The sequence below is a fragment of the Electrophorus electricus genome, chromosome 13 (genome assembly GCF_013358815.1).
Source record: "Electrophorus electricus isolate fEleEle1 chromosome 13, fEleEle1.pri, whole genome shotgun sequence".
Taxonomy (NCBI): Eukaryota; Metazoa; Chordata; class Actinopteri; order Gymnotiformes; family Gymnotidae; genus Electrophorus; species Electrophorus electricus.
Window position 1 is genome coordinate 8,846,925 of NC_049547.1, and position 24,521 is coordinate 8,871,445.

The 24,521-nt window shown below is 41.3% G+C and overlaps 1 protein-coding gene across 1 annotated transcript; it reads left to right on the plus strand.

Moving 5' to 3' along the window:
- Positions 1–591: 591 nt before the first annotated feature.
- On the plus strand, positions 592–22,661 carry LOC113571327 (serine/threonine-protein kinase PAK 6). The gene is given in 11 exon segments (XM_027000187.2): positions 592–1,077; positions 10,189–10,334; positions 10,337–10,413; positions 15,706–16,330; positions 16,333–16,376; positions 17,735–18,277; positions 18,460–18,593; positions 20,051–20,177; positions 20,336–20,461; positions 20,616–20,750; positions 21,168–22,661. Coding segments are annotated over 10 exon segments (2,103 nt in total). The 5' UTR covers positions 592–1,077; positions 10,189–10,210; the 3' UTR covers positions 21,336–22,661.
- Positions 22,662–24,521: the final 1,860 nt, after the last annotated feature.

A 24,521-nucleotide genomic window follows, 5' to 3' on the forward strand; every position in this document is an offset into this window, starting at 1 on the left:
CTGTGAGTAAAGCTATTGATAAAATGGGCAAGTTAATTTATAATTAACTTGCTCAAGGTGTCATGAAAAGCATGTGGTGTTGCATTTGCTGTAGTTGGCTAGGAGGACATATAAAAGAAGATATAAACTACCAGTATTTCATCCTTTGTCTAATAAGTCTTAATTATTAATTTCTAACATACTGTATTTATTCAGAATATATTGTAAATTCTGCTAACTGCAGCTCTTTGTTTCTCATGTAATGGAAAGCCTCCACTGTCTCCCATGGTCCTAATAATATGGGTTTTGGATTTTCCTTATGGACTTTGTATGAGCTGGCCATCTCTGGAGCACTTGACACCTCATAGGTGCGGCTGTCCTCGCTGTCTCGGTTTGCTTGCTCGTGTGCAAGGTTCACTACAGAGGGGGCGGGCCTGGCAGCTAAACAGTCTCCCAGGTGACGGGCCACTTGCCTCGGCTCCGTCACGGAGAAGCAGCGGAGCGGACGTGCGTGCTGCTCCTACTGAAAGGCACTCGGCAAAGACCGCCCACAGGGAGGAGGGAGGGAGTTGAGAGAGAGAGAGAGAGAGAGAGAGAGAGAGAGAGAGAGAGAGAGAGGGAGAAATAGTGAAAGAGAACAATATAAGGGGGGCGCAAGAGTGAGAAGCAAAAAACAGAAGGGAGCAGAAGGCAAAGCACGAAGCCATCTCTATGAGGTGGCTGTGTCCTCTGGCAGTGGACACTATCCCCTTTCACTCAGCATGGCCGCATCTTGATGGTGTCTGTTGCGCTCTACCAGTAGCGGAGCTGGCACAAAGTGGGATCGGCTGCGCATGGAGGCCTGGGCGACTCATCTCCAACAAAGAGGCTCTGCGATGGCGATAACGCTGGAGCGGACGGGTGCCCGGAGGAAGCAGCGCATCGGGCTTTCTTGGGCAAGCGTCAGTCTGCAGCGTGAGGCTGCTTGAGACAGCCCTCCTCCCCTCTGTGTGTGTGTGTGTGTGTGTGTGTGTGTGAGCGCGTGCACGTGTGTGTACGCGCTCACATAGCCTCCTCTCCTGAGAGGAGAGAACCTTCAGCGTTCATTGCAACGGCAAGGTAAGCAGACTTGCCTGCTTCTCTGTTTTAATCCTGAGTTCTTAATTCCCCTCAGATGGTCCCTTTTTTTCCTTTTTACTTGTGTGATCTTATGGTGGTTGGGAGTGCGGGGTGCATGCTGAGGCTCATTGATGAGGAGCGGTATAGATCAATGCTACACTAGGCACACGGACATTGCCAAGGAGGAGGGAGAGAACAGAATGCACCAAGTCCAGGTGGTAATGAATGGAGGGATAGAAAAGACACTGAAGCACTGCACTGCTGTGGAAGGGCTTTCACCTTCCCCTCACCCAAGCTTACCCCCACCCCCTTCTCTCTCCCATTACTCATTCTCATCCTTTTGTGGTGCCTGCTAGTGGCCACCTGTGGTGAGGCTGCTGCTTTCGGAGACCGAGCCGAGTTCTCCTCTTGCAGTCTCCTCAGGCAGCTGGGTGAATGGCAAGTGGAGGTCCCTGGGGTGTGTGCGTGTGTGTGTGCGTGCGTGTGGGGGGGTGTTCAGGAAGCGTAGCATGGAGAACTGGGCCAGTTGTTGCTGTCACGGTGCGTTAGCTGCCGGCTAGAGGCTGCATGCTCAGGTGTACGGATCCAGGCAAGCTGGCAGCAGGCTGCACTCATGCCGAAATGCTCCCTGAAACGGCCAGAGTGAGGTGGCCTGAATAAGTCCCCTTTTGCATGGCCATGACCAAATTTCCTACTCCTATTACGGAGGCTAATATTCAGATCAGAGCTGTAGAGCCCTGGTGCAGGGTGGGCATGAGGCTAGAAACTTCTAACTTGTGTTGTCGTCACTAAGAGAAGAAAAACAGATGCAATTGTTTACTGCTCCTTCTTCCATTTGACTATTTTTGCATACAGGTTCAGGCTGATCCATTGAATAAGGTGGACATGTGGAGGGATTTGTGTTTAGTGATGTTGCCAAATAAATATTTGTAAAACTAGTCTGCTTTTGAGCAATGGCTTCAAATATGCACCCAGCTGTCAGTGGTTAAATTCACAAGTTCCAACAAGCTGAGAATCACAATGCAGGAAAGTCTTTTAGGATACCTGTGTTCAAGTGGCAGACAGTTTTGCTTTCTGCCTGATTAAAGCTCAGGAATAAAGATCTGTAAATAACAATTTAAAGGTATTCTTTCATTGAGTTTGTCCTGTTTACTAGTTTGCCACCTATACCATTATATACGGATCTTTATTGGTCCTGATTTACAGAATTTGAGTTATGCTTTCTGGATTAATCATAATAGATAATAATAATATAGGTGATTTGGCCCTCTTGTGTAAATATTATATGTTCCTCTGTATCCATGATACAAAAATGCTTGTTCACTATGTTACATGCATACAGTGCATTGACAGAATGTCTTATCTTCACTGAAGAACAAATTAAACAGGTTGAGAAGAAACCATGACATACAGTATTCATGTTTTGACAAGGCTTAATTAATTGTCAACAGTCCCTGGGCTGAAATTTCTGAGGTTCATAGCTTGCCTGTCCTTGCAGGAGAGCTATAGGATAGCAAAATGAAACAAAAGAAAGAAAAGGGAGTGACAGTGAGGGATGCGAGGCCTGGGAACTAGATTGTGAGCCATCCAGACGTTATTTTTTTGTCAGTGCTGATCTCTTGCTGACCCCCAGGGCATCTGCGGTCATGTTTCACAGTACGTTTCATTGGTGGTGGTTGGCGGTGTGTTTTTTCTGGATGGTGTGGGCCCAAGCCCTGCTTCCACACAACCTAACAGGACTGCCCAACAAACATCTCTAGAGAAAGTGTCCCCTGTCCCTTTACAACCACTGCACTGTTTGCCTGATTTATATTAAATGATGCCTTGTACTAAATTGCAACCGTCAGTGGGCTTTCTCCATTAAAAACCCAGGACAAGGCTAAGACCATGTACAGAAAACTAGCCCTAAAAAAGGTAAATACATTAAGGCTTAAAGTGACAGACACCAAAATAAATAAAATAGCTTTTGATTTATAATGTAAAATAAAAAATTCCCAGGGAAGGCAGCTATTAACCCAAAATAAGACCAAAATGAATAGCTTTTTATCATCAGTGTGTGCATGCTTAAAAAAGAGAGGCCCAAAGGAGTGATTAACCCAATAGTAACCAGAAGCAAATGTTGAAAATGTTTTTGTTTGTTTTCGTCTGAGTAGAGGCATACTGAAGACAAAGGGTAAAGAACATGAAAGTATGCTACAGTAGATCTTGGAAGGGAAATTCACTCTATCAATAAATTACATAATGAAAGCTTGTTTGGCTTGTCTTATTGGACGAGCATGATATGTCATTTTTGCTGAGAGGAGAGAACTGAGTAGAAGCCAGGTGATAATAATGAGCACATCTGCCAAAGCAGCTAAGGACAGAGGTGACACTGTCTCAGACACATAATTTCTACTACAAGGCCTTCTCAAGGTTTTCCATGGGATACTGTTAGTGAAAATATATTTGCCATAGAGCTAGACTGGTTTCTGTAGTCAGTCATTGCACCCCCTGAACTAGGTTGTGGCATATGTTTGACATCATACTTCCCTAGTTTTGTGCATTCATGAGACAGGAAAGAGTTGAAATTGAAGATTCAATTAAAAATCTAATATTCTTTTTCATAGATATTTGTAATCAGAACTGTAGATGACAGTTGGAAAACTTGGCTCCGGTAAACTTGCATTTGTTTGATGCAAAACATGGCAGGATCTGCTGCTCTGATATGTCTAAGCTCTTTAACCACACTCATTTCTCTCTCAATTGAAGTGCTGGATTACAATAGTGTCACTGGAAGTTTGAGGGATGTGTTTGCTGACAGAAAACTCTGCTCTTTCAGATGGCACAAATTAGAACAGTCAGTGTATTTCACTTTCTAAAGGCCTACTTGAGCTCCAGTTTGGATAAGAGCAATTTTATTCAACACATTTTGCATCTGGAGTGTTGTGTATCACAGAATGTTGCTTAGCCATTGCATATAAAAAACCCAAATATGTGTGGACACACCATCTCAAGAACAGAGACTGTGTAAATTACAAGTGAATAATGGAACTGAATAGCACTAGTGAAGCCTGTCAGGTGTTTGACTTCAGATTCATTCTCTTTCTGTCCTCCAGTCAACTTCATAAACATGTAGTCAGGAAGAAAAATCCTCCCAGTATCATCAGACAACACCTTTGGTAATTTTGGCATATCAGCCATTAAGTGCGATAATATATTTATTAAGGCACAGTAAATAAATATCATTTTTAGTAGAGATTTGTAATGCAATAAAAAAGATTTATTGAAAATGAGCAGAGCAGAACATATCAGTTTCCAGTGACTTTCCAGTAAAGTTTGCCAGCTCCACAAGTCCACAATATCATACTAATGGTCTATGATTATGTTAGACAGGATAGTTGCATAACTCACTATATCTTGTTTAAAAGTACAGTACTGTTTTGAAGGATTATTATATACAGCCAGTAGTTCCATTTTGAATTAAAATCCAGGCCACAGGAGCAAATAATATATAACCTTGTAAGACTGTATGATACAAAGGCAGAGCAATTAGATGAGAAGCAACTTTGATTCACCTATTTATTTTAATTCCAAGGTCAATAGGTGAATAAAGCAAACTGTATGTGTGTGTACGAATGTGTGCTTGTGTGTGTACATTTCCAGAGAATGCCCCCATCACACACCACACACAATGCAGTGTCCTTACACTCAAAGAGCAAAACGTTCTCAATAATGAATGTGATGGAGTTCCTTTGCTATCTCTGTAAATAACTTGATTGTGACTCTTGATTCTATCCATGCCGCTAAACAAATCTATCTGTGTAATTTGGCTCAGATTATGATAATTCTGGCCTACACATACATTCCTTCCACATAGTATTCCTTCCACCTGCAACATGCTATCCAACATGAATTCTCCATGAAACAGTGAGTGGTAGTCCCAGAATTGGATCATCTAGAAGGCACACTCCCTGCTAATTCCCCATTATAGTTCCTGCCTGCAACATGGGTAAACATGAATTTTTTTTTAAATTTTGGCTCCTCTGCAGTCAGGCATGGAGGATTGTTGTGCAGTATATTCATACCCCTCCCCCACACACTGTCCCATGGACATACATGTGTTGACTTTGTGCTTAGGTATTCTGACCAATTTTATGGCTGCTGGGACAAAACCTTAAGATAAGAATGGCCTGAACAACCATCCAGGGGGTATCCCGAGAGAGACATCTCTCAATTCTCCTTATTGTGTAGAGGACAAGCCTGAAGGAGGGAGACAATTTGGTATCATGTTCTGATAATAATAACTGAGCATCCAAAACTATGCCATGGCTGTTGTGCTTTCTTAGAACAAGGCATTCTCAAAGTAACTAACCAGAGCTTGGCCTCTGCATGTATTACCATGGGTATATACCAGACCTGTCTTCTCGGATTCAGTTTTAGGTGATAGGCAACCATCCAGGAGGGGATGTGTGCCAGAAATAAGAAGGTATGAGACAAAACCAGAAAATCTAATAAGGAAGGATGTGGTGTGTATGTCATTAGCAAAACAGAGGTAGGAGAAGGCATAAAAAGAGATCGCCAAGAGGGTTGATTTAGAGAGAACCAAACAGTGATCCTTATGGACACCATTGGGGAGTCTGTATGGAGCAAACATGGATGCTCTCCATGTGTACTGATAAAAGTGTCTAGGTAGAATGCAAGCCACTGCCATACTGAGGCTGTGATGCCTGGTGGAGATAGGCAGGAAGAGCTTATGAATTTGTCGAGGATGCAGACAGGTTAGAAACAATCAGGGTCAAGTACATTTTGACTGATTTAGCTATAACTGCAGAGAGGGCCGTTTATTGTAGAATATGCTGGTTTTAAGTTAGGCTGGTTAGAATCCTGAAGTCTTTTCTGGGTATGAAAGGGAGATGACTGGTTACAGACAGCATGCTGTAGGTCTTTAGAGAGAATGTGAAGAAGAGATACCAGCTGGTATCTGTTGAGGTCAGAGGTGAATAATGTGGGCTTTTCAGACAATGTGTATAACCCTGGCTGTCCTGAAGACAGCAATGTAATAAAGCACAATACATACATACATATATATATATATATATCCTGTGTTTGCTGGTCACTTTATGTTTTAAGCTTTGACTGTTGTGGGTTCTCTGCCCTTGTTTCTTAGTCTTTGCTCATGTAAGTTGTGTTATTCATTTTAGACTGTTTCCTTTTCTGTTGTCATGTTTTATTAATTATTTTTTTTAATTATCTATCCTGAAACTCTGAGTTTGTAGATTGAACCTGGACCATGAATATGGCTCTGGTTTTGTATTTGCCACTAATAAATCTAGCTGTTGGTTCACAGGGAATTGGCACTTCTTTTTAGACTTACTTTTAAAAGTCCCTCAATGGAACTCAGTGACATTAACACTAAAAATATAATTAACAGAAAGAGAAATGACCATGTGGATCATGTGGAGTATCTCAAAAGGCCAATGAAGTAATGATCAATTAATGGTATAAGCACCATATAAAGCTTGGTACTGTAGTTACCAGCCATAAAAGTACAGTGCAATGAAGTGCAGTATTATATGGGCCCATTTATTACCTCCTCAAAAAGGAATGTTTTATTAAATGCTTATTTATTTATAGTGGATGGGCCGTTACATATTCATGAGAATATTGAGTTATTTTAAATAATTAATGCATTACTGCTAACCTTGAAGAGGTATCAATTGTTGGAAACAGCAGCCTCACAGAACAGCCACTGACACTTTGCTAAAGGGAGTGCTTGATTACAACTCATTCACTATATTCACATTTTCACATTTTCTTTATTACTTTCTCTGAGGTAAAATGAGGTATGTAAAATCCAAATCTAAGTCTAATATGTAAAGAGTTTAGCATTCTGTAGCTCTTGCAATTTGTTTCATGAATTTGGGATGCTGTATTTTGATGGGGTAAGGTCAGTACTCTAGGCCATATCTGAATGGATTACATGAAAGCCTATGTTGACCACAGGTTTTCAGCACAGCAAGAAAAAAGTATAGTTAGGATATTTTTTCCATATACACTCTATTTAATCTATGATTTATTGTTTTGAAAAGGGTCTTGAACTTGAACTTATGTGCTGTTGAAAACAGCTCAGTAAGATTTAAAGTGTGTAAATCGATAGTGCTATCAAATTTTCAATTAACTCAAGAGGACATGTATTCAACACTGTTCAAAATCCAATTGCACTTCTGCAATGTCCTTTAAGAAGACCTTTAAAACACTGTAACACCAAGCCAGAGTAGTTTTCCTTAAAAGTGCTATGTGAGTTTTTAAACTCCCAAGACTATGTATTGCATTTTAAATGACACATAGCCTGAGGTTGTCCTAAATGTGTCAAGTCTCAGCTAAACACAATGATAGCACATCAAAAACGCTTGCTGAAAAACGTTTAAATATGTTATGTGATGTGTCTCGTAACAAAGCAAAACAAAGCAAAAAGACCAGCACACATTGTCTGCTCACCCAGCATGACGTAAGTAGAGGAGACTCCAACCGTGGCTGGGTGGTCATATCTCAGAATAAATCAATACTGGGAAAGACCACAGTCCATTTGGAGAACATTGATTTGGTTTCGTGGTTGTTTCATGTTGGCACTGTTATCACTTGTAGCCAGAGTGCAAACGGGCTTAGATTTCATCCTCCCATAAATACACATCAGTCTGCTTGTACAGGTGAAATAAACCAAGGCAAAATATTTAGTCTGACAGTGTTGACATTTGTTGACACAGATAACATTGGTCCCCATCATATTACCTCCCTATTAACTATGAAATATGTAAACTATAATCCGCTTGAAGTCAGTAATATAAGGCTTCGTCTGAAAAATGAATTTCTTACGTAAAATTACGATAAACACATTTGACTAAAACATTTGTGATCTACAGCTTTAAGAAAAGCCCAAACTACCTAACTTCCACTTTTTATGCTTCAAGAAAGCCTAACTCCAAAGGTGCACTCCATAAAGTGAGATTAACTATATGTTACAGGTTTTAAATATTTGATGTCTTTATAGGGCCAGGGCACAGTTAGATATTAAAAACAATGTATCTTGTGTATTAGACATAGCACAAAATTGTTGACTTGTCAGCTTTTATCAAATAATATACCCCTTGCTCTTCCACCAGCAAAATTCATGGCAGCAAAAAAGCATTTTCATGTTTAACAAAGGAAAAAAGGCCTATAAAGAAGTATAGGCATATAAAGAAGTATAGGCCTATAAAGAAGTATAGGCATATAAAGAAGTATAGGCATATAAAGAAGTGTGGTTTTGTTCTCTCTCTCTCTTTCTTGTTTCTTTCACTCTCTCATTCCTCATTCTATCCAGCCCCAACCTCCATGATGTGAATATCGAATATCTTATGCCATCATGATATATATATATATATATATATATATATATATATATATATATATATATATATATGTGTGTGTGTGTGTGTGTCAGTCACTGGGTACTGATCTGAAGCTGGATTATAACCATGTATCATGATGGTGTCCTGCTGGGGAGTCAGCTTCAGATGCACCACCACTAGTGGGGTCTAGAATAACCTTGTTCAGTTGCTTAATCACTTACCTATTTTTTATAAATTTCACTTCAGCTTTTTGAAGCCTTCCTTAGGGGCTGCATGCAAAGGGAAGAAATAGCATGAGGTGTGAATTTGTCTGGTTACACTGGAAGGCAAAATGTAGTCCAGGATTTCCTAAGGACAACTTCAGAGTTCTATTTTTGAGTATTAAAAGCTTGCTCAGTTACATCATTACATAATGTACAGCTCAAATCTAGTTTCATTTTCTTTTTCCAGGTCAATCTTCCAAGTGCTGTATCTGAGTACCAGTACTAAATCCAGATGTTAAGAATTTAATTATTGCTGAGGTATCCTTCATCTTCTGTAAGACACCTAATAAAAACACAAAATGCTAAAGGTCAGTGAATGTCCTATGAAAATAATAAATATAAAACAAAGTACAAAACCTTATTGGTCTTATCGGTTGGTTTCCTTGGAAGTCCGAGAGAGAAAGACACCTCTGCAGCGACTAACGGACATTTGGGATGAGGGAAGGTTGGCTCCTCTGTGAGCCTTTTCATTCCACTAATGCACTCATAACCCTGGGGCTGGAGCCAGAGCTCCTTTGTAGGCTTTCCATCTGTCACTTAAAGGGCAGGTGCGATGAGAAAGCCTTAATTGAGCAGCTATCCTTCATTTCTCACGTGAACACAAATGTATCTGACTCTCTGCTGATAGAAAAAAAGAAAAACAAAACTAGCCAGGCTAGACAAAAGGGGGATGTGCACTTCATATGAAAGAACATGAAGAAAGCCTGTAATGCAGCCTGCTAACTGTCTTTTGGAACCAGGACAAACACCTGTATGGGATTGATTGATTGATTGATTGATTTCTTCTCTAATTATTTGTGTATGTGTGATTATGTGTGTATGCAGTGTTCTGCATGAGGTTAATTCATGCATAATCCTAAACAATGGTTTAAAGATACCCTTGCTGTAACGTGATGAGTTATAGAAGGATGCGGGGACGAGTCATGTTGAACATAAACACACGTTTTTTTTGCACATATAACATGCACGTCGTAACACACAGACTAATGGGATTAAACACTGACAACACAAATGCATAAACGACAGATTTTTATACATATATGATAACGACACAATGAGGAGCAGGTGTGAGACACAGGGAGGGTGTGGCCACATTGATGAACACACACACACGAGGAGATGTTTGGGGGGAGGGGCCGTACCGTGACACTTGCCCTGCCATTTAATTTATAAAAGGAGGGCTAGATGTAGCAGCCAGGAAAACTTAAAACACACAATAATGTATTAGCTTTTTCTTGTTTTCTATTTTTTTCCTTACTATTATAAATAACAATATGTATCCCTGTAATGTGGTAAATAAATTATAAAAGAGTACAAATAAATTGTCTTCAAAGAAAATTGCAAATACACCATTAAAAATGGCTTCATATATATTGAAAGTGTCTTTAATACTGCATTCATAATAAGCAGGGGTAAACTTTTTCTGTTTTTGTAGATAGTTTGGGTTTTTTGCATTAACACTAAGCTTTTTTTTGGACAAGGTTCCAAGTGTAGGACCTGAAAATGTTTCGCAAAAAGAAGAAGAAGAGGCCAGAAATATCTGCACCAAAGAATTTTGAGCACCGAGTCCATACCTCTTTTGATGCAAAGCGTGGAGTTTTTGTGGGCCTACCAACACAATGGCAGAGTCCATAGAGAACCTGCGAAGGCCCAGACCCATGGTGGACCCCTCAAGAATAACACCAGTGGAGCTGAAACCAAAGAAGGTGGAGTATTGCAGCCCCTTCATCATGCAACCTTATAAAAATATTTGAGTATGGCCCAATACTCAGTGCAAAAATGGAAAACAATAATTCAATTAAATTACATTCTTGGAAAAAGTAATCAGTGTAGTGAACATTTTCCACGAAGACTTCACACACATTTCTAGCCTCCTAAACATAAAGTATAATTATCACTTTTTCAATATGACTGTTACATCCAGCAGTACATCTATTACATATATACACTGCCTGGCCTAAAAAAGGTCACCAACTGGATTTAACTAAGCAAATAGGTAAGAGCCTCCCATTGAATAATTACTGCATGGGTGATTATGTTTCAGCTGGCAACAAGTTATTTAACCCTAATTGATGCAGTGAGTAGCTTCACATTTGTTAAACAACCATGTCAAAAGACATCCTGTGGTTGTGCAAAAGATGTTAATCTGTTTCAGAAGGGTCAAATCATTGGCATGCACCAAGCAGAGAAAACATCTATGGAGATTGCTGAAACTATTAAAATCTGGTTAAGAACTGTTCAATGCATTATTAAAAAGTGGAAGAATGGTGGGGAAACATTATCTTCAAGGAAGGAATGTGGTCAGAAAAAAATCTTGAATGATCGTGATCGGCGATCACTTAAACATGTGGTGAAATCAAATCGTAGAAAAACAACAGTAGATGTCAGGGATATGTTTAATAGTGAAAGTAAGAGCATTTCCACATGCACAATGCAAAGGGAACTCAAGGGATTGGGACTAAACAGCTGTGTAGCCTTAAGAAAACCACTTGTCAGTGAGGCTAACTGGCAAAAACGGCTTCAATTTGCTAGGGAGCATAAAGATTGGAAGAAGGTCATTTGGTCTGATGAGTCCAGATTTATCCTGTTCCAGAGTGATGGGTGCATCAGGGTAAGAAGAGAGGTGGCTGAAGTGATGCACCCATCATGCCTAGTGCCTACCGTACAAGCCTGTGTGTGCAGTGCTATGATCTGGGGTTGCTGCAGTTGGTCAGATCTAGTTTCATGTGCCCAAAGAATGAGGTCAGGTGACTATCTGAATATACTGAATGACCAGGTTATTCCATCAATTGATTTTTTACTTCCTTGATGGCATGGGCATATTCCAAGATGACAATACCAGGATTCATCGGGCTCAAATTGTGAAAGAGTGGTTCAGAGAGCATGAGACATCATTTTCAAATATGGATTGGCCACCAAAGAGTCCAGACCTGAACCCCATTGAGAATCTTTGGGATGTGCTGGAGAAGACTCCAAATGGTAGTTCAAATCTCCCACCATCGATACAAGATCTTGGGGAAAAATTAATGCAACTCTGGACAGAAATAAATGTTGTAACAGTGCAGAAGCTTGTGGAAATGATGTCACAGCAAATACGTGCCGTAATCAAAGTTAAAGGTGGTCCAATGAAATATTAGTTTTTTTTGGCCAGGCAGTGTATATATACATGGTAATATGGATAACATAAAAGGTAAACTATAAGATAGAAGTCTAACTCCAGGCCTACTTGTTTGGCTTAGTCTCTAAGCTCAGCAGAGTTGCTTTGATTGACAGTAGAAGGGGAAGAATGAACCTCTGCTGACCTAAAACAAGTCACTTTGTGTAGACCTTGTTGGCCTAGTAAGGCAGTCCATCTACGAGAAGGACTCTGATTTAAAATCTGTCCTACTTCACTGCTCCTTTCCATCCATCAGTGTCATGGAGTGGAATGGGGGCATGCTAGATGGGCAACACACCTGGAGCTTACAATCTGGAGAGGGAACTCCAGCATTGCCTGTAGCATTGGCAAATCAGGGGGCAAGTTACTAGTTCTTAGTCATTGCCCAATTAACATTGGTATGAGTGTGAGTGTGAACCAGGGGTTGGTCCAGATGATGGCATGGATCTTTGGATCTCAATGGACAGCAACTGCCTGCCTTAAGTTGAGCAGTCCCCAGCCAATAAGGTGCTGTCCTGCCATGGTCTGCTATTCTCATTGGGTGCATGGTGATTAGGAAGATTAGACTTCAACCACTGCTCTAAGCAATAACACAATGAAAACATTCAGGACATCTGTGACTCCAGAAAAACAGCTGTCATAAATTATGAACTCAAGAGAGTGCATGTAGACATCACTGCCCTTCAGGAACAAGGATGGCCAATTCGGGCACACTAAAGGAGAAAGACTATATGTTCTACTGGCAAGTAAAGGGATCTGATGAACCCAGAGAATGCAGAGTAGGCCTTGCAGTGAGGAACAGCCTGCTGGGCTGGGTAGAATTAGGCAGAAATGGCTCAGAGTGTCTCCAGATTCTGACTCAACACCACCATCTCTCCATCTCCCTTGCCGGCATTTACATCCCAACACTATGGCCATGCCAGACGCAAAAAAGGGAATTCTACACAAGCCTCACATTCATCATGACAGCATAGCAAACAAAGAAAAACTTATTTTCTTGGGTGATTTAAAGCCAGAGTGGGCACTGACCATGACTCATAGCCATCCTACTTTGGACAGTTCAGCATAAAAAAAATTAATGAGAATGGACAATGACTGCTAAGGTATGCACATACCATGGCCTTTGAATCAATAATTCCTTATTCAAGACCAAACCCCAACACAAGGTTTCCTGGAGACATCCACATTCAAAGCACTGGCACTTCATGGACCTCATCCCTGTGAGACATGCTGCCATCAAGAATGTCCTATCATAGTGCTAACTCTCTGGTGTGTTGTAAGATCAGGCTACACCCAAAGAAGTTCCATAGCACCAAGAATCAAGAAACCACTGTATTGTTTTCAGTAAAATGTCACAACCAGATCTCATGGAGCAGTTTGCAATGACTTTAAAGAGAGAGAGCTGGGTAACCCGGGACACCACCTATCTCACAACAATGACTATTTTTGGAAAGAAGACAACATGACACCCATCACTGAAGCTGAAGTGTGCTGTCCTTACTGAGTATAAATGGTCACCCACAACTAGGAACTTGCAGAAGCTCAGGGCTGCCAAGAGCAAAGTTCAAAGTTCAGTTGATGGAATTTCCTCCCAATCTGATCAAACATAGCAAAAATAACATACTTATTCCACTACATGAATTCGTGTGCCAATGCTGGCCAGAAGGAACTGTACCACAGGGATTCCAAGATTGAGGGAGAAATAAGTGAATACAACAACTACAGAGGCATCTTCATTGTCAGCACAGTCTTGATCTAGTCCTGTTGACCTGCCTACAGAAACTGCAGTCTACCCGGAGTCACAGTGCGGCTTTCGAGCCAAAAGGTCTACCCTAGATATGATCTTCCCACTTTGTCACCTTTAGGTGAAGTGCAGACAAAAGCAGATGCCTCTGTATATCACTTTTATTGACCTCACAGAGGCATTCCATCTGATTAACAGAGAAGGCTTCTTTCAGATTCTGCCAAAGATCAGCTTCCCTCCAAAACTACAGGGCTCGTTTCAATAGCACTTCAATTGTACAGTTAAATGGCAGCTTCTCCGAGCCCTTCAGCATGTACAGCAGCATTAAAAAAGGCTGTGCTCTTGTTCCAACACTTTTTGGGACCTTCTTTTCCCTGCTCCTGAAGAACACCTTCGGCACCATGTTAGGATCTACCTGTGTACCAGAACAGATGGCAGGCTCTTTAACTTTGCCCATCTCAAAACAAAGGCAAGGACATGTAAGGTTCTCATCAAAAACATGCTTTTTGTTCCAATGTTCCTGTTCAGAATACTGATGCACCACCAGATATTAATATTGACAATTATGATCTCTGTCATGGAACGCTCGCCTCCCCCGAGTCACGTGGTTTGGCCCGCCACGTGCAGTGGGATGGCAGTTTTGTTTGTAACCACACCTGTACCTTGTTCGTCTAAATGTATATAAACCCGTGTCAAAGTGTACAGGGTGTTGGTTATTGTAGGCGTAATGTGTGGATGTTTCGTGTTAATGTAAAACGTACTCTTGTTTCTTGTATCTGTCTAACGTTAACCGTTTCATGTTCCTCGTGTGTGAATCTTGTGAGTGCCGTTAGTGTTCTATGTTAATAAATGTATGTCCCAGTCAGTGGAGTCTGTGCGTCCTGCCCCTCGTCTTGCAGCACTCGGGCCACCGCACGTTACAATCTCGAGGTTATCCATCATTACCGGCAACAAGAGGATCTGGAAGGCAGCCACAACACTCACCTATTCAGTACATTAGTACATTGCTGTATGGAAGTTAGTCATGGACCAATATGACAGACAGCAGTGAAGTCTCAGCACTTTTCACCTGCAAAATATCCACCATATCCTAGGCATATCCTAGCAAGACACAGCATCCTGTTGTGTGCTGGCCTTCTCAGCATGTTCACTTTCCTTAGACAGCACAGGCTGAGATGGCTGGTACATATCCACTGCATCCCAAAAACATTCTCTGTGGAGAACTGGGAGGACTACTGGCTGGTCTCAACTGCCCTACAAGGACATCAACAAGAGAGACATTAATGTACTTGCTATTTATGCTGAATTCTGGGAGAACTTTGGAGATGATCACCCAAGGTGGTTAAGTATTTTGATCCAACACCGCATGGCACGGACTGGGAAAATGATTAACATTGCAGCAGACAGGCAGTTATGCAGAAAGAAGTGCAACACATTTAAAAGACCAGAGGCTGCACATAGATGCATATACTTGCATATACAATGGAAATAAGTGCAGCACAGCAATGCTATTCAAAGCTATTTTACAAAGGATTCTATGCATTCATTTCCAGATGAAGTAATTTTGGACTGCTGAAAATTTTGTTTTTTACGAGAGTAAAAACATGCCTTATCTAGCTGCTGAGATGGAGGTACAAATAGCACAACCACCACTCCATCTCCCTGCCCCAGTGAAAGTGCCTCACATGAAATCAAGCGCAACTTTTGCTTCAAGATAGAGTAACAGGCCACTGGGCTTTCTTTTGACAGCTTAACCAAGTCCTGAGCCATTGTGGTGCATACTACCTTCTTTCGGGGTCCTTTTATATTTATTGTCAAGGACAGTGCAACTGAAGCACATGGCAACTGACAGAAAATATCTTTTGTGGCCAGAAACCCTTGTAAACTTGTGTTGAAATAGAGGTCAAAGTCAGCTTCAAAATAAAAGCTTCTGAATGGAGACCTATAATAAAATAAGGGAAAGAATGTACAGTCTTTTAAACCATTCCCCTCCACTGTTGTCATTTATTTTTGCACCAGTCAGCTCTTTTTGACCATATGATAAAAAATGTAAAAAGTAATTTTGGAAAAATGACTCTCTCTCCATCTCTCTCTCAGACAATCGTGCGTGGGAGCTTCATTGGCCATGGCGACTACATCTCTGCCATGCTCTCAGACATGAGCCGCCTGTCGGTGAGCAGTTCCAATTCACTGCGCAAGACTAGCCCTTCGGCCCGCAAGAGGGCGCAGTCCTTAGGCCGCCTCGGAGAGGTGGCCGAGGGTGATGCCTACCAGTACGAGGACCTGGAGTGCGCCGAGCCTCACCTTGATCCCAATGCCCACACACAGTGGGCAGATCAGGTGCGGAATGTCCACAGCGAGAGTGGGACGCCATACATGGGTATAAAGAAGAATGTCACCCTCCAGCCCAACGGTGTGCTGCCCAGGGCCAAGTCCACGTATGAGGTCAGCATTGGCTCCATGGAGGGGCGTGTGGGTCCCCCTACCCTGCCTGCCCCTCCCCCACCACCCTTCCCTGTACCACCCAGGCCCGTGTACGTGGGTGGGGATGTGGGAAGCCCCAATGAGAGGTTGATGATGAGGAGGGAGTTTCCCATAGTACTGTCTCACAATCCAAGGCCTATATCCTGCTTCTATAGTCCCACTATGACCATGCAGAGGACCCAGGAGAGAGTGGGGGTTCTCAATCCAGATCTGAGGACTGCAGACAGGCTGCTGGTTCACCACAAAACAGCCCAGGCAGACCATACTCTTCTTATGACCTGAAGGTAAGCGTTAAGTATGTTAAGTAATGATCTGAAAAAAAAAATCTTTAAAAAGTCAAAATAGCTTGAACTAGCTTGGTTTTGACTGTTCAGCTGTAACGTATATATTTAAAATAATGTAATTATAGTCCCTGTCAAGGTATTGTGCTCTTCTAGGTATTTCTATGCTTGAGATAAAAATACCTTCCTGGCTCCTACAAGGATCTTTAAGATTCATTACAGCTCATGCTCAAAAAGATTATCATGTGCCAAAGAATGCAATATGTTATCAAATAGAAAATGTGGAAAAACATACCTGCATTTGTGGAAACACATACTCTGGAATTAATGTTCATGGTAGTCCTCCACTTTTAGCTATTATGAGGCTCTAGAATATGGACATCATTTGCAGAATACATGTGCAAATATCTTCATGTAGCCATAGATAAGATATGCAAGTGTGTCTGTATTAGGTCAGGGAAGAGCAAATAAGTCATAGAAACATGATAGTAAATATGTATGAGCAAATGAGAGAAGAATACCTGTGGCTATCTAGCTGCCAACAACCCTCTCATACTGCTTCTTGAGGAAGCTTTTACTCATGCTTGGTTAAGACTGAAAGGGTCTGCATGCATGATCTATAGAGCCTGATATCACAAAGATGTGATGCTGCAACACTGCATCATTTCTATACCATTTTTTTCTCACAATAGTTGCTTCTTTTTTTTAACAATAACTACAGAAAGTCTGCTATCAAAAACTGTAAGTTTCAATTATATCACACAAAGAAGTAGCCAAAAATACAGAACCTCTGTGAAGCAATGTTTTATAGAGGTTCTGTATTTGGAATTCCCCACAGGAACAACAATAAACTCTAAAATAATGATATTATATTATATGCCACATAATTGCATAAGATATATGTAATAAGTTACACTAAGAGAATGTATACACAGATTCCATTAAACTAAAATACAGACATTTACAACATAAATGTATAGTCACCTTGTCATTCTAATCTAGAGTTTCATGTATTGATGAAAGAAAGCTTCAGTCCGTATCTGTTATTTATATTGCTGGTGTCTCTAAAGATAAAGTAGGCTGGCACACTCCCAGTCTGCATAAGCCTGTTTAATTAATGTTGTATGGTTTCTCAAGGTGATAAAAAAGTGACATAAAGCATTTAGTCCTGCAGTGTCCCTGTGGTGAGGAGCTGCTATTTTCAGAAGCACTCATGCTCCCTGGAGTAAACGTTCTGAGCACGCACAGCATGCTTGCAGAATTCACCGGATGGTGACGAGCAGGGGGAGGAAAGGCTACATTAGCATGCAGAGTACTTGGCCCTGGGGCACCAGCCATCATTTTCTTTCTCCTTTGCATAGCTGCAGGCAGACGTGGCTCTGAGGCCCCAGCCTGGCTTGTTCCACAGCGGGGCAAGTAGCCCTCTGGTTAGCAGCGCAATGCCACACCGCGCCATCCGTTCCTCCTCCAGCTATACCATTGGCCTCTCACCCAATATTGGCTTCCGACCGGGTGGACCAGAGCCCTTCCTGAGGCAATCAGGCTGCCCCAACCCAGGCCTCTACCCCCGGCAGGACAGCCCGTTGCAGCCTCGGCCCTCACCCACTGGCTCACTGGCCACCAGCCCACCGGGCACATGCTCACCCGCTTTCAGGCCGCCACAGCTGCCGTCGCCTCGTCCACCACCCGACCCACCCAAGGTGACTCATGAGCAGTTTAAGGCTGCCCTGCAGATGGTGGTGGACAAGGGTGACCCACGCTCATACCTGGAGAACTTTGTGAAGATCGGTGAGGGGTCCACGGGTGTAGTGTGCATTGCACGTGAGAAGCACAGTGGCCGCCTGGTGGCTGTCAAGATGATGGATCTGCGGAGGCAACAGCGACGAGAGCTACTCTTCAATGAGGTCACATTTTCTTTATATAAAACTTACAGGGCTCCCACATGTCCCATGATAATATGGCAATTACAGTAATTAGGTAAACAGCAAATGCATTATGTGTAGATTGGCTCTGATGTGGTCTGCATTTAAATATTTATTCAATATAAGTAGAGACACAATTTTTTTTTGCCTTGCTGCATTTGCAGGTAGTGATCATGCGGGACTACCAGCACAGGAATGTGGTGGAGATGTTTAAGAGTGCGCTGGTGGAGGAGGAGCTCTGGGTCATTATGGAGTATCTACAGGGAGGGGCTCTCACTAACATAGTGTCTGAAACCAGGTATGCAAATTAAAAGCAAACATCCCCCCACATCCCCCAAGAAAAAAACAAAAATCAAACAAAAATCTTGCTCTACCAGCATAAATCATCAATTTATCAGTATTCAGAGCATTGAAGAGTTCTCTGAGAAGAAATGACATTATTATATTATTTAGTAGAGCAGATAGAGTAAGGTGCTAACAATGTGTCATCTGTTTGATTCCCAGGGAGCTGTCAAAGTAATAAATATATGTATGTTGCTCTGGATGCCAAACGTGTAAATTTATATTAAACGTTTTAGCCATTATATTTGAAAATTGGACAGATTTAGCTTTAGAAAAAACTAATGCATTCCTTAAGGCTTGTTTACTGTTTCCAAACTTCAAAACAATTTAGCTCAAATCAACTAAGTCTTGATTCACTTCTTTTACCTCTATGAAAAGGGAATGCTTTTTTCCTTCTTCTTTTTAAAAAAGATTTTGATCTGTGTTACAGGAAGTTTAAGATTTTCTGTATAATGATGTCATATTGCAGGGTTTACTTAAGTTCTGGAGTCATGCTCTGTAGCATGTAGCATCTTATCCCAACCACAAGGGGGGAGTGTACTGTTAATTCAGCATCTGATTACGCAGTAACTATTCAGTCCATCACACACAAACCCTGCATACTTTGGGAGCATGTTCAGATTCGGTTATATAATTGAAATTTAGAGTGCTGTGATAACATGAGGGAAACATAATCTGAAAATAAAATTTATCCATGCTAATGTATGATCCATGGGGTTCTCTTGAACCAAACAAACAGTCATTTCTTCTTATCCACTCACCTGCTTTGTTTCTCTAAATATTCAAACTCCAAACTGGCTTTGGCATCTCAATTGGACAAATGCTCACCTAAGTGTCAAGTACTTGATTGCAAATTATATACTATATATATAGACCTTGGCATATATTATTTACTGCCCATTGCTTTGAATTTAGAGTGATTAATTTCTTGGAGCTTGTTTTTAGTTTGCTCAAAAATCTAAAAAACCTTTTTTAAACTACATGAAATAAAAAGGAATTTTTCAACATGTAAAGAGACATTAGGAACTGAGAAAGTAAAAACTTGTATAATTTCTGTAGATGAGTTATTAAGAATCTTTTACATGCATAATGAAGCTCTGCTCCAGTTAGAAGTTGCCCTTTTACTGATGCCTGACCACTTCAAAACACACAAAAGCACAAAACTCAATTCAGATCAGTTTTAAGGGGATACAGAGATATAAATTTGAAAAAATGTCAAATTTAGAATGTTTTTACAAATGAAAATTGGGAGTTATCAAGCATGCGCTACATGACTTATGTGCACATCAGGAACAATTCATCCATGTGGTGGAAAGTGTGATGGTAAAGTAAAGCAGTTTGGCTGGTCCAGGGTCAGGGGCTAGATTTCAGACCTTGATCTGCTGTGCTAACTGAGCAGTGTGACTTGTGCAGGCTGAGTGAGGAGCAAATTGCCACAGTGTGTGAGGCTGTCTTGCAGGCCCTGGCTTACCTCCACTCACAAGGCGTCATCCACCGTGACATTAAGAGTGACTCCATCCTGTTGTCCTTGGACGGAAGGGTGAGAATCCACCCTTTTCTCTTTTTCACACCTTTCCTCTCTTCCCATCCATTTGCTCTTAGCAGGAAAGTTAATAATGTAATGTATCATGCTAAGGATGGAACAATGATTTTTCCATGTAGCCTGAGGGTACAATGCAGTGCTTCTTTCCCATACAGATCAAGCTGTCAGACTTTGGGTTTTGTGCTCAGATCAGCAAAGATATTCCGAAGCGGAAGTCACTGGTGGGGACACCATATTGGATGGCCCCTGAAGTTATTTCAAAGTCACCATATGGCACTGAGGTAATGAGTCACAGTATAACACGGTACAGCATCAAATCAATGGCTATCATTTCTTATTATCACTCAAACATCCAAAGCCTCAGGCTTACATTTATTATACTCCTTGGTTTCTGTGGTCTATTTGAAGGTATAACATTGTTATATCTTACTCCAGGTAGATGTGTGGTCTATGGGCATCATGGTAGTGGAGATGGTTGATGGAGAGCCTCCTTACTTCAGTGAAACCCCAGTGGCTGCCATGAAGAGACTGAGAGATGAGCCAGCACCCACCGTTCGAAATGTTCAGCAGGTAAACACCCCCACCCCCCATATATATATATATATATATATATATATATATATATATATATATATATATATATATATATATATATATATATATATAGGGAGATTGACGTACACAGAGATACAGGAGAAACAGGATGTTTCGGACAGATGTGTATATATATATATATATATATATATATATATATATATATATATATATATATATATATATATATGCTATATAAAACACATATCAGATTCTCTATATATATAATTTGAATCTGTTATACTCATGCATTCCTCATCTATATTCATTCAGCTCAACTGTTCCATAACTTCTAAATAGCCTTACAAAGTGCACAATATCTGCCCCAGCCCATACTGTTGAATAATTCCCTTCTCTTGATCCTCCATGGTCCATCATGCTCTCCTCTGACAGGTGTCTCCAGTACTGAAGGACTTCCTGGACCGCATGCTGACCAGGGACCCAGTAGAGAGAGCAAGTGCCACTGATCTCCTTGAGCACCCTTTCCTCCTGCAGAGCAGCTCTCCGCAGTGCCTGGTGCCTCTAGTGGAGCAATACCGCAAGCGCATGTCTCATTGCTGAGTCCCATCCCCTCTTCCTCACCTCTGTGCTATGCATCCCTGTAGGCCACTCCTTTCCAGGGGCGCCCTTCTCCCGGAATCCCCGGGCCTAAATGCCCCACAACAGGGTGTCACGGATGCAAAGTGGTGAGCATAATAGCCTGCTATGCAGCTGCTGTGAACTTCAAAAGGCACAAGCTACAAGCACTTTTTCCCAGTATGAGCAGGACGAAAACAACTGGGGCTGAATGCTGACATCCTTGGAGTCACAAGGAATTGCATCATAGGTTGTTGATAAATTTTCTTCTTCAAGAGGAATTCATGCTGGGGATGGAAGCTTCGATAGCAGCCTGGACACTATGATAGTGTTAACATTTTCAGCCGTGACATTTAAAGTCACTCCTTTTAGTTAAAGCAAATAACATTACTTATTATTGCGATTCAGAATGGCGCAGGATGGCCAGATTAGGTTGGTACTTTACCAGTGTTCTTAGCACAGCGAGACTATTGCACCTTGTCAAGGATCTTGCAGACCTATACAATGTAGGCTGATTTTAAATTTGTGAAAGGACTTGACTGTCATTTAAGTACTGTGGCTGCAACTGTTTTTAATGAGCCATTGGAACCAACTGAATATATCCTAATTATTCAGCTATTTATTCTTGTTTGTTTGAACTTTTTTTTTCACCAGGTGGACTAACTCACCTACTTTTCTTAAAGTTGTTGTGAATTGTTTGTAAAATGTGGAAATTGTAAATACTGCATCTCAGCTTGAAAGGATTTTAAATGCATAACTGAGGAAAGAACAATGTACATACAATCTCATTAAAAGTTGGTACTGTAATTGCATTCCCAGTATTTTAACTGAATTATGAGTGAAATAAGGAACATCCTATGAAACAGGTAACAGGAGGATTCAGTGTGTTTGTTTACAGTGTGCGTGAATGTGTGTATGAGAGTGAGAGAGAGAGAGATAGTGAGAGAGAGAGAGTATGTTTACACTTGGGACATAATGTTCATGTTGGCATTTCCATATCCAGCCTGTTGTACTGTGACTTATTTTCTTAACGATTCATGTATTTTTCAATGGGTGTCTGAGTGTGTATGTGTGCTGCTAAGGAACATGAGACTGTGATTGTCATTAAGCTAGTGTAGGTAAAGCACACTGGTTATGTATGGTTTGATTCATGCTGATTGGTCTCTCACCAGCTGAGTACATTCTGTACATTATTTTTGAATTCTTTCAGAAATTCAAACATGATTCATTGTGATTGTATTTGTATGTTAGTTGTTCATAACATGGAATTAAATTTTAATTTTGTAAAGTGAATAAAGGATGCATATTGAATTTCTCTCTCTGTTGTTCACACACACACATGCACACACATCCACACACATGCACATCCACACACACACACACACACACACACACACACACCTACACACACCTACACACACCTACACACACACCACTGAAATCCATTTCCAATTAGGTGACCAACAGTGAAGAGCTGTTTTCACACATACAAAACCACACGCGCTATGGCACACTGTACACGTATTTATTAACTGTCGTTCACAGGCCATAAATGATTGACATTCGCAATATGCATAGTTTAATGCGCAAAAATACCACAGGTTCACGGCTATGCAAATACATATATTTGTTTCGGTTAAATTTATGTGTTTATTTTACATATAGTATTTCTCGTCTGTAAACAAATTAAACATACATAAAATAAAATGATTCATCGCATTAATATATTAATACGTTTAAAGCCTTGATCGTCTCGAATGTAAAGATAATGGATTGTGTAAGAAGAATATATGAAGGAATATTATAAAATGTATGACGTTGTATAACAATTAGAGGTTTAAACAAAAGTGTAATTTCAAAAGAATGAATCACACAGTAATGCATCTACATTTACCATAAAGCCAAGAACAGACTGGGTAAACAGCACCCAGAAGAGTCCAAAATGTACATGTTGCTTTATTATTTCCTATTCGTGGAAAATTCATGGTCATCTAGTTGTTTAAAGTATCTTATTAAAATAAGCACATGATATCCCCGTATAACTATTTTTTGAGCATAAAATAATGGTCGATTAAGCGCGAGTGACTGGAGGACTACCTTCAAATTCGCACCTCACACCGCTTATGCTGTCGACGCTTGGCTGACTGTGAACTATGTTATGCGTATGCGACAGCGGAAAGGTCTCTGACCGAGCAATTTTCCCCTTACTTAACCCCGGGCCAGAAGGACAATCCCTAACCAGTCTCATGAATTCAGGCGCTGTGAATCGTCGCAGTAATCTGGTTCTGAGTCCCCCGAATCCAGGCGGGCGAACTTTAATCCTTTCTGGTGCTATCTCCTCCCGGGTGAATAAAAGTTTATTCTGTCTTCCATTCTTGACTGTACTGCCGGATTTTAGCGATTCTCTTTTTCCTTTGGCGTCATCGTCGTTCTGTGTTTTCGTGCTGTCGTTACGTACACTTGCAAGCGGTCTGACTCCGTTCATAAGTTCTCTCGGTGTTCTAACTGGTTTGTCTGAATCATTAGTCTTTATGGAACTGTTGCCATGGCAGTAAAACTTCGCGATCAGAGGTTTTTCGTCCTGAAGAGAGGCTCTTTTGAATTTAGTGGCATGAGCGACATCATGCACTTCACCCTGGTAGGACTGTTTCTGCCAGTTTTGAGGTCTAGGTTGAATGACTTTGCTTTCCCCCAGAGAGGCATATTTTCCCTTACCTCATGCTTGTCATCCTCCTTCTGGAAAGATTCTGAGATAAAGTTTATTTTTCTTGTGGTGCTGACCTCTCTTAGTGTAGAATTTTGGATCTGTTTTGAAGTGAAGAAGGTGTGTTGCTCATCCTCTGTAAAATGCCCTTCTGAGAATCTGGTCAAAGTTTTGTAGCAGTTCGAGTTTGTTCTGTCAGGGGACTGATGCTGACTGAGGTTCCTCTTTTGAGCGTCCCCCTCTCCAATCCACATATGCCTCTGAAACAGCACTGGCAGGGCTTCTTCGTTCTTGCTGTGGGACTGCTTTGAGAACCTCTCCAGAATCTGCTGTGGAAGGCGGTTGGGTCTGGCTGCTTCTCCATGACCTTCTCTCCCCATTTCTTCTACCTGCTCGACAGAGCACACTCCCTTCCTCACTGTGGTACTTAGGACCTGAACGCACTGGGTGTGCCCTAAGTATTTGGC